Source organism: Limulus polyphemus, unplaced genomic scaffold, assembly GCF_000517525.1.
Source record: "Limulus polyphemus unplaced genomic scaffold, Limulus_polyphemus-2.1.2 Scaffold1181, whole genome shotgun sequence".
Classification (NCBI taxonomy): domain Eukaryota; kingdom Metazoa; phylum Arthropoda; class Merostomata; order Xiphosura; family Limulidae; genus Limulus; species Limulus polyphemus.
In genome coordinates this window covers 204,732-215,063 of record NW_013666791.1, presented here as the reverse complement: position 1 = coordinate 215,063, position 10,332 = coordinate 204,732, and the positions used below count along the sequence as shown (strand labels likewise).

The following is a 10,332-nucleotide window of genomic DNA, read 5'->3' as shown; positions in this document are numbered from 1 at the left end:
CTTCAGTGTCAAACTTTGCTGCACAATTAAGAAACACGCACATATTTTATGAAAATTATATTTTAAAAAAAAAATTATTATTATGAAGTTTTTTTAAAGAAAGCTTAAACACTTAACTTAAGATCTGAGTCTGGTATTGTTAGGAGGAAAGTTAACAACTTACAATAAGGAAAGTAGTATAGGTTCTGATTTGTTTGTTAATAATTTATTTGTTAACACATCTGAGTCTGGTATTGTTAGGAGGAAAGTGTGTCAACAAAACAATTATTAACAAACAATTCAGAACCTATATTACTTTCCTTATTGTAAGTTGTAAACTTTCCTCCTAACAATACGAGACTCAGATGTGCTAACAAATAAATTATTAACAAACAAATCAGAACCTATATTACTTTCCTTATTGTAAGTTGTTAACTTTCCTCCTAACAATACGAGACTCAGATGTGCTAACAAATAAATTATTAACAAACAAATCAGAACCTATATTACTTTCCTTATTGTAAGTTGTTATAGTGCTAACTAGCATCTGAAAGTTAATCTAAGGTTAAATGCTATAGAGAATGTAGTCATTTTAACAGAAAATCATAAATGAGAATATTTATTAGAATCTTGCTTAACTCTGTTCCTTACACTCAATTCAGTCACACTGGCTGTTAAAATATTTTGGGGTACAAATTTATTGCAAATCTGTTATATAAAAAGTTATTATGGAAAGACAACCATTAAAGTTATGAGTTTTGACATTAAAAACAATGGCTGAAAATATAACAACATCAGGACTTAAATAATTTTGATGTAAAATTCTCCGTATCCTAAGAGAAACACGCGTTTTTATATCACCGTTAAAACAATTTCGACGTCTGATGAACAGAAAGGATTACATTAACGAATAGCAACTTTCACTTAGCACATCTTACACAGTTGTTAATATGAAGTACTGGCCCCCCAGTGGCACAGCAGTATGTCTGCAGACTTACAACGCTAGAAACCGGGTTTCGATACCCGTGGTGGGCAGTGCACAGAGAGCCCCTTGTGTAGCTTTGTGCTTAATAACAAACAAACAATGAAGTACTGACAATCATACACTGATATTAGATTTGTTTGGACAGCTACAGGATACTGATGAAATGAAAGGATGTACTTGCCACTGATTTATATTACAAATTGTCCTCTTCCATGAAATACTTCTTTTAGTTTCTGGTCAGTTTAACAGTACTTTGTATTCATAACATAGTTTTTATATATACTGATGCCACAATGACGGTAATTTCAACAATTGCTCCTTTCAATGTCGTAGGATGAGTACTCGAGTGATTTAACAGACGTAGTTCACTAGTTCTTTAGAGAAAAAAAGTGAGGAGGCTTAAAAACTCACAATAAATTTTCTTCTTCTGATACATAATTTAATATTTTGAGTATAAATCCAATATTTGTTTGAGAACGATGTTACAGGATCCACATATGGTAACCAAGGAACTGCAAGATGTAAGCACCAATATCCCACTGTACTGGATGATTTAAGAGAGAACCACATTTCATGAAAAAAAAAAAAATGTGCTGTTACCTTTTTAACTTGCGTCTCTCAACAGTGAACTGTTTACCATACCTCTGTGACAAATCCTTGACAAACTCCTGTTTCAAAATCTTCAAACACCTGTAAAAATATATGGCATTAACAAAATGAAGTGTCATATAACATGTTACATTAATTCAATATAAACAGAGTCCATTATACACTAAAATAATGTTGAATCCTCACCATATCATTAGTGTGCATGTCACCAGTCATGCTCTATCTAACAACCATGCATCACACAGCATAATCTTCATTTCAAATGGTTCTATCATAAGGTTTGTTATGTACAATGCACACCACACTTCTCTGTACACTTTCCATAATTTGTCTAGTGTGCGAGGAAGACAATTTCCCAGCACCAACTTCAACAGTCTGAATGAACAAAAATCCATAGACAATTTGACTGGTATGTCTTTGTAGGGATTATCATGAATACCCATTTCATTATCCACCTGCTCTAGGTATATGACAGTTATGACTGGAAGTCTTATCTTGCTGACCACAGTTTGGGAAATACTTGATGCAGGTCTCTTTTTGGATAGTTTTAGTACCCCAAGTTGACCCATACTCATTTGTTTCCCAGTGCCATTAAATACAAGTGACATCCTTCTTTAAATCCCTGACCCAAACACATCTTTATGATCTGAGTGTATGAATATATTGTATTAAAGAGGACTGTTACATACCATTTCCCCAAAGTGATTAATTTTTAGTGACATCACAAAATCTGCAAAATAAAGAATGTCAAAATATAGTTCTGATACATTCTGTTCCATTGTGACTTTATAGTGGCTGTGGTTGTCAAGTTACTTGCTGATTTGTATATTCAAAATTGTTTTAACATAATGTATTCAACCTCTGTACACATATTGTATGTAAGTGCCTCATTCAGTATTAGTAAAATTGTTGTTTTTTTTTCAAAAACTTTAAATTTTGTGTTCTTAAAAATGTTCCAACAATAAGTTCTTTATAACACACATGAAATTTTTAACTGTCAAAACTGAATATTACACCACTTTGTAAAAACACAAGCTTCAAGAACGTTACAAGAAACAAGATCAGCCAGTGTTTGTTGACTGACCTTTGGTACTTTTAGTTAATAATTATTTTACTTTGAAATATACGTTAAAAAATGAAGAAGATGCTCTGCTTACTTCCGATACTGAGAACTTGATCTAAACTTTGCAATGTCGAAACTTGGTGCATGAGGCATATGCACAATGAAAGCATTAGGAAGTACAATGAACTCAAACCTGAAAGACAGAAGAAAAAAAATCATAGATGAAAACTATAAACATTCCTTTCGTTTCAGTCGTGACAATTTGTGAAAATAAACAAATAGAACGTCTGTCTGAAACAAATGTGTGTTTTGTGTGCTTTCACGTATCTAGAGTCCCTAACTGATAGAAGTTCATATTGACTACTAGCAATTGTATCAAATAACGATTCAAAAATTTTATTCTGTTTCACCTAGACAATCACTAGCTAGCTTATGTATCCAGGGGTGAAATTCTGCCAGTACTCACCGGTACTAAGTACCGGAGCTTATTTTTTTGAGATGGTACTAATACTGACACTTATTTGAGCTGCTTTGTCATTTACACACGGATTTTATTTTTATTTTTCAAAAACAGGTACACTTCACCCAGCTGAGTACCTCTACTTTTTTTTTTGAGAATTTCACCACTGTATGTATCAAATATTGAAATTAACTGTAATATTTTATAATACTAGTAATAAATATATTATTACACTTACTAAAAACAATAATAACTTATACAATGGAGAGTCATGTTCATTAGATTCTGAGAAAAACTTACCAATATTCATTATATTAACCTTACTATTAATTTCCTGCATAGGTTTTTAAAACCTCAATAAAAATTATAAAACTTTAACTAATGTTATAAGAAGAGGCTTGGATGCAAAAAAAAGACCACAGCGTATCAAATGATACTTGTGAACTGAATACACAACAAAAAGCCGAGTTTAGTTACCATACTGATAAACATGCAAATTCATTAAAATTTAAAAAATCTAATAATTCATGATACCTGACGAGTTACTTTTATTACAAGCCAATACCAGAAACCATGTAATTTGATAACATTACATTACAAACCAAACAGCCCTTTAACCCTACGTATAAGGGGTAGGTCAAAGTGCGCATGTCATAACCCTTTTACATAGTAACAATTAAAGATTTCATCAAAAAAGTTAATCATCAACTTATATCAATTAACTTGACATCAAAATGTAGTTCATAATTTAAGTTTTAAGTTTTAATTTAGAAAAATTAATATTTAAATAATTTCATCTTCATTTTATATATCATGCGATAATTCTTCACTCTGAATTGCCATTTTAGAGTTTCTATCCATCTCTGTATTATTTTTGAAGTTCACAAGGGCTCACATACTTATACATTATTCCCAAGCTAAAATGGAAATTTATGGCCTCTATTCTTCTTGCTGTCTTTAAAAAATATCAATCATTCTCAATATCCCAAATATCAATAATTTCATCTTCATTTTATACATCATGCAATACTTCTTCACTCTGAATTGCCATTTTAGAGTTTCCATCCATCTCTGTATTATTTTCAAAGTTCACAAGGGCTCACATACTTGTACATTATTCCCGAGCTAAAATGGAAATTTATGGCCTCTATTCTTCTTGCTGTCTTCAAAAAATATCGATCATTCTCTCCGACATTTGGTATTGGATTATTTACAACCAATAGAAAAAAAAAGCTTTTAACTTACCACTTTTCTTATGATTATTTTGCATCTATTTCATGGTTGCAATCACCCAGATCACCTCAACCGGATAAGGAAATTATTTAAATGCACATATAGCTTAGTTATAAAGTCAATTAAACTATAATAGTTTTAATATATTGTTGCTCTGTTGCATGTTAATATTTTGTATTCTAAATTACATATCCAAAATACAGAAAAATTAAGTGATGTACTAACAACACTCCTATAAAACGTGAAAATCAAAAAAGTCCCACACATAAGCACTAAATTTCTTGTTCTTTTATTTCTATTTTTTATTTATTGTAATAAAAGTAACTAAAATGTAAAATTAGAGATTTATTACATTAGATAAATGAAAAACTCAATAGGACGAGCTTATTGAAATTTGTTTGAGTGCTGGTAACTCAATGTTGTGGTTACAGTAGAAATTCTCTACTGTCATAGAGGTTATGCAAAGGAAATTTAAGAATTTTAAAATTAAAAATACTTTTTTTTTCATATTAACACGAAAATCCTCTTGCACTCACACTAGTAAGACTCTGACTCCACAAGTTCACAGACAAATTTTAGTAAAAATAATTAATTAAAAAAATCTGATTGTTGGAGTATGAAAGACTTGGAATGTTTAATAAAAACTAGTTAAACTTGTGAAGATACTCTTACTAAATTAAAAGCTATAGTATGTATAGTTTCACAGTTACATGGTGATTTCAAGGTTCCTCAAAAATGACCAAGCTTGTACACAAAAGATTAAGCCAAGAATCTAAGAATTGGAATTTATCAGTGGCATGCAAGTCATGCACTGCATTACAAAGCCCAAAACAAAATGTGGTGATAAAATTATATAATGATAAGCATCTTTTATATTCATTATCATTATTAATTTTAATATTATTTTACCATTTGTATATTGTGCATTTCTTTGTGCTGTGGCAGAATTTTCATCTCATGCTGCAAGAGATCTACATGTTTAGTCTCAATCATGTCAGTGTATGCACTATCTGTCATGCTATCTTAATGCAGCATGACTTGCATGGTTTTACTAGTGGCAATGTCACTCCAGCAAACAGAATACTGCTGGAAGGAGTTCAACTTCAACAATGTACAGGTTGCATGCTTTGCTTCACTTGATTTTGTGATCTATTTATTATTATTATTATTTCTTTCATTTTCAGTGATATCGTCTGCTACCATGTATTGGCTGGCTTTCATCTACAAATAGGGTGAGTAAACCTGTTCTCCATATATCTGTTTTTATTCTGGAGGTAAATTACATTAATAAAGTTACTACTGCATGATCTACTTGAAAACCCACTGCACATCACTGGAATTTATATCTATTTTTTTCAAATTTGTATTTGTCCAGATTACAAATACATCTGTCTCCAATATCTAAAGTTAAATAAAATCAGCAATTAAAATTATATCTAAAGTATTAGAATATACTTTGAATAAGTGATTTACTAGACAACAATAGGAATATATAATTTTTAAAGGAAAAAACAGCCTAAACTTATCTTATAAAAGATAAAATTTTATGCTTTTAGGCAAGTTTCCTCTAATAGCAACAAAACAGTATCAATTACAGATATTTTAGAAGTTTATAGACTAGAAGTGAATAACAAGACACTGAAAACCTTAGAATAACATATCACATAGTCGGCCTTGAGAATGATGATACTGTAAGATTCACTTCACTAAATACAAATGTGATAGATTTAGCAGTTATATTTAAAAATTAACTTAAAATTCTTGATACTTATGATACTGATATCCACAACTTTCTAAAATTTCAGAAAGATAAAAATTAATCTTCAGCATCCACAACATGCCAAACTAACCATAAAAAGTGTTAAAACTCATACATATAAACTGAGTATCAATTCAAAAAACTATTATTATTATTAACCTCTGAATTATAAAACTCAAAATCAAAGGATAACTTCAATGCAAAACATACTAAATTAAGCATACTGAATGCTGCTTTTTCTTTAATATTTGAAGAAAAATTGGTTTTATATATATATATATATTTGTATTCATCTCTTGAATCGCTACCTTCCTTACTGTAACTGCACACTAATATTCTCAGAGGTTGGTTTTATAAATAAAGCATAAAGTAATACTAAATCTTTTCATGTGTTCAAGAAGTCTTAGGAAGATTGGTGCCATTTTCTTGCTATCTCTTATAGTTTTACTAGCTGGAGTACCCGTCCATTGGGTAGGTAAAATAGAACCTCTTTTGTATCAAAGGATAGGAAATTGTGTTTCTATTCTTTATTTCTTCTTAATATAAACATTAAAATTGCAATAAAAATACATAAAGGTACTAATACTGAAAAGAAAGATACACTGTTTTCAAGAATTCTATCAATATGAAATTAAATAGGGGTCCTACAGAAGTGAAGACTAAGGATTTGTTTTAATATTTCCCTTTGAAACTAAGAAATTAAAACTTATATAAATATAATATGAACATTTGAATTATCAACTATGTTTTGATGCCAAGTGTGATGACATACATTAATAATAAAGCTGCTTGCTTAATCTTAGAACATAACAATGTAAAAGGTTGTGACATATGCACTTTGACCCAGTCATCTGCATGGAGCTAAACAGGATAAATTTAGTACAATGATTAATGAATATCTGTTCCCAAGTTTCTTTTTTTTTTAGTCCTGTCTTTTCAGCTCAGAATATCAACTAAAAGATACAAAACCTACTTAACATAGAAGCAAAGAATTTTAAATCAGAAACCTGAAAGCTACCACAAAAATGTACATGACACATCAAATTTAAACACAGAAAAATGTTTAGAAGACAAAGCCACATAATTGACCTTTAAACTACAAGTAAAATCCAATTTTTTGCTTATATTAATCACTGTTGAATAACTATAATTTTATGCTTACAAGTTTCCAAGTTAAGCAGCATAAGTGTTTAAAAAGTCTGAATTACTTGCCCTTGTGCATAAAGCTCCATGATATGCGACACCTTATTCCATCCAAACCCCACAAAACGTCTGTCATACTCAGGAAGATCTCGGGAAGCTACAATATAAGGTTCGAAATCAGGTTCCCACAAAACTCGGTATGGAGTGGTAGCTGTTCTCCATTTGGCATAGTTAGTAGGCCCATGACCACGGGTCCACACGTGATATCTATAGAGTTTCATTAACAATACAGTGATAAACTACATATTAGTTCAATAAAGCTGGTTAAAATTTAATTGTGATATTACAATAATGTTTAATTGGCTATAATACTAAATATTTTACTTATGTTACCTTTTTTGTTTAAATATTATCAGTCATTAGTTATCTGAAACACAGAATACGAAAAAGCCATCATTAAAACAAAAAGGCTTTTGTTTTGAAAACTTTGATTAGGAAGGATATTTTTACATAAACTGAGAGAATAATAATAAATGTTTAATTTATTATAATATTAAATATTATAAATAAATTAGCTTACCTAAAGGTGAACAATGTACCCATGTCCAGCATGGAAAGAAGTTCAGCTTTGGACTTAGGAAAGGATAGCCGATATCTTTGAGTTTCAAAAGCAGGAACAATAAGTGCCTAGTAGAATTATTATTTAAACAACTAAAATTACTGTAAAAATGTAAGTATTAGAGATTGTATTTTACGAATTTAAGATATACATAATTGTCTACTAACACTATAACATCAACACCTTCTAACCTGACAAAGTTGTAGTACATTAGTAAGTTTATATAACTTAGCAGTTGTAGATTGAATACAAACAAGTTTATTATTAAAGCAAAGTCAAAGAATATCACAGCAAATTGTTGTAAAGATTAACAGCTTTATAAACACAAATTAAGTAATGAAGAACAAACACAAACTTACAAAATATGAAGATGATTACCCTGACTAGTTTCGACGTATCACGTATGTCATTTTCAAGGATGTACTTGATTATCATACTGAATTGCAGAGGCTAAGATACTAGATACTAGATGTTGTCTGACAGCATGATTACTACATGCAAAAACTGACTTTATCAGCCAGTAAAAACTTAACAACAATTCTAAAATATCATGAACTCATTTTTACACTGTTTGGTTTAAACATAGCAACAAATAATTTCTTACAGTGTAACACAAGAATTTAACAATAATAGAACAAAATAACAACTAACTTTCTTAGAAGACTCTAATCCCAGTGCAGAAATAGATTTTTTCATATAGTCGTATAATCCATACATAGGAAGGAAGTCAATATCGGTGAGGAAAACAAAAGGGGTCGTGACCTGTTGTAAGGCCACATTTCTCAAAAGATTTACCGGATAAAAAGGCTGAAAAAAAAAAATCAAAGAAATCAAAGACTGCATTTAATATTTAAAATTAGATTACATAAACAGCTGAACTCGTTTACAAATCATACAACATCTAGCCAATGTCAAGAAATAATGACTAAATTTTCTTTTTCTATTATTTCTTAAACCAAAAAGACATACTTGTAAAAATCAAAATTATATGTTATCTTTCCCCATGTTTTAATTTTTGAGGGTGTAATATAATGTTCAACTTAAATTGTTGAACAGACCTTAAAAAGTTACCTTAGTTTTTAAGTGAAACTTTGTAGATACTTGACATTAAGTTCTTTGAACGAAAACGGCACATGAAAAAATATGAGCAACTATCAAAGAGCTAGTAATGTGGCACAAAAAGCATTTTTGTTTTCCTATAAACTATTAACAAAAATGATTTAACACTAATTTTGAAGCTATAAATTTCTACTTGAATACGAGTTGTAATTATAGGAAAATTATTCACATGAAATATCACATTAATATCTACTAATGAAATAAAAAAAGTCGTTAGCCCTACTTTTCTAAGCCTATTGTTGCTAATGGATTTTTTTTCATTCTTTCTCATTCCACAAGGATACTCAAAATTATAACAATTTATTACATAATGACTGATGTTAATCTTGAGTTTTTTTATTCTTCTACTCATTGGAAAAAAAAAAAAGAATATAAGAACTTAAAAGCCATCATATTTATAGAAACATGTTTCACTGTGCATTAAATATATTGTTCTTGATACACAATATCAGAGAATAATTTTTAACTTTTCTTTGTATAAGTACGAAGACAAATAGTGCTCCCCTATCAGGATAAACAATATGATAGTCAACAGCTTTACTACTTTCCAATAGAAAAATAGAAAATAAAAATTATTTTTCTCAAATACAAGTTCACATTCTTACCCCTTCTCGGTACACAATATGATAACCAACATTTTTGCGATTTCGAAGGACTTCTGAACTTAAAGTGTAACTTAGAAACTGTTGAACTTCTGAGTCAGACATGTACAGAGCTAAACTGATGGGACCTGAAAAATATTATATTGTAAACACAGATGTACATATACACTATATAAAAAAATGCATGCACATTACAAAGTTATTTTAAAAATTATGCATAATTAATTAACAAATGTGTAGACTGAATATTTAATATTTGTTAAGAATGAATTATATTAAGGAAACAGAATTAAAAAAAAACATCAAATATTTATGAAAGTCAAAAACTAATTTAAGTCTGAAATCACAAACAAGAGTCACCATAAACTCTGTACTTGCTATCCAATGCTACACACACACAAAAATTTAAGAATAGAATGCACAAGTGCCTTTACAACTTCATTTATCATATATCACCTAACAGTATGTGTAAGTTGTACAAATGTAGCTTCTAAGCATCAAACGCATAAATCACTAACCACCATATATCAAATGGCTAAACTGTATGCACGTGTTTGTGTCTTAGTCTTTAAGCAATGAACACATAAAACACACTAAACACCTAAATATCAAATGCCTAAACTGTGTGTGTGTGTGTGTGTGTGTGTGTGTGTGTGTGTGTGTGTAGTACTATAGTACGACTAGTACGAACTAACTAACTAACTACCTAACCTAACCTACTATAATACTACTAGTTGTAGTAGTAGTAGTAATTATATAGT

General features: G+C 29.9%; 1 protein-coding gene across 1 annotated transcript in view; it reads right to left on the bottom strand.

Annotated features, from left to right (window-relative positions):
• Positions 1–659: 659 nt before the first annotated feature.
• LOC106462487 (LARGE xylosyl- and glucuronyltransferase 2-like) overlaps positions 660–10,332 on the bottom strand; it is a 27,484-nt gene continuing 17,811 nt past the window's right edge. Inside the window, exons 11-16 of the mRNA XM_013922413.2 lie at positions 9,575–9,699; positions 8,502–8,657; positions 7,812–7,918; positions 7,301–7,498; positions 2,731–2,829; positions 660–1,654 (exon numbers count right to left, since the gene is read on the bottom strand). Of these exons, the coding sequence (XP_013777867.2) occupies positions 1,561–1,654; positions 2,731–2,829; positions 7,301–7,498; positions 7,812–7,918; positions 8,502–8,657; positions 9,575–9,699 (779 nt within the window). The 3' untranslated portion in view covers positions 660–1,560. The remainder of the gene's footprint in view (positions 1,655–2,730; positions 2,830–7,300; positions 7,499–7,811; positions 7,919–8,501; positions 8,658–9,574; positions 9,700–10,332) is intronic.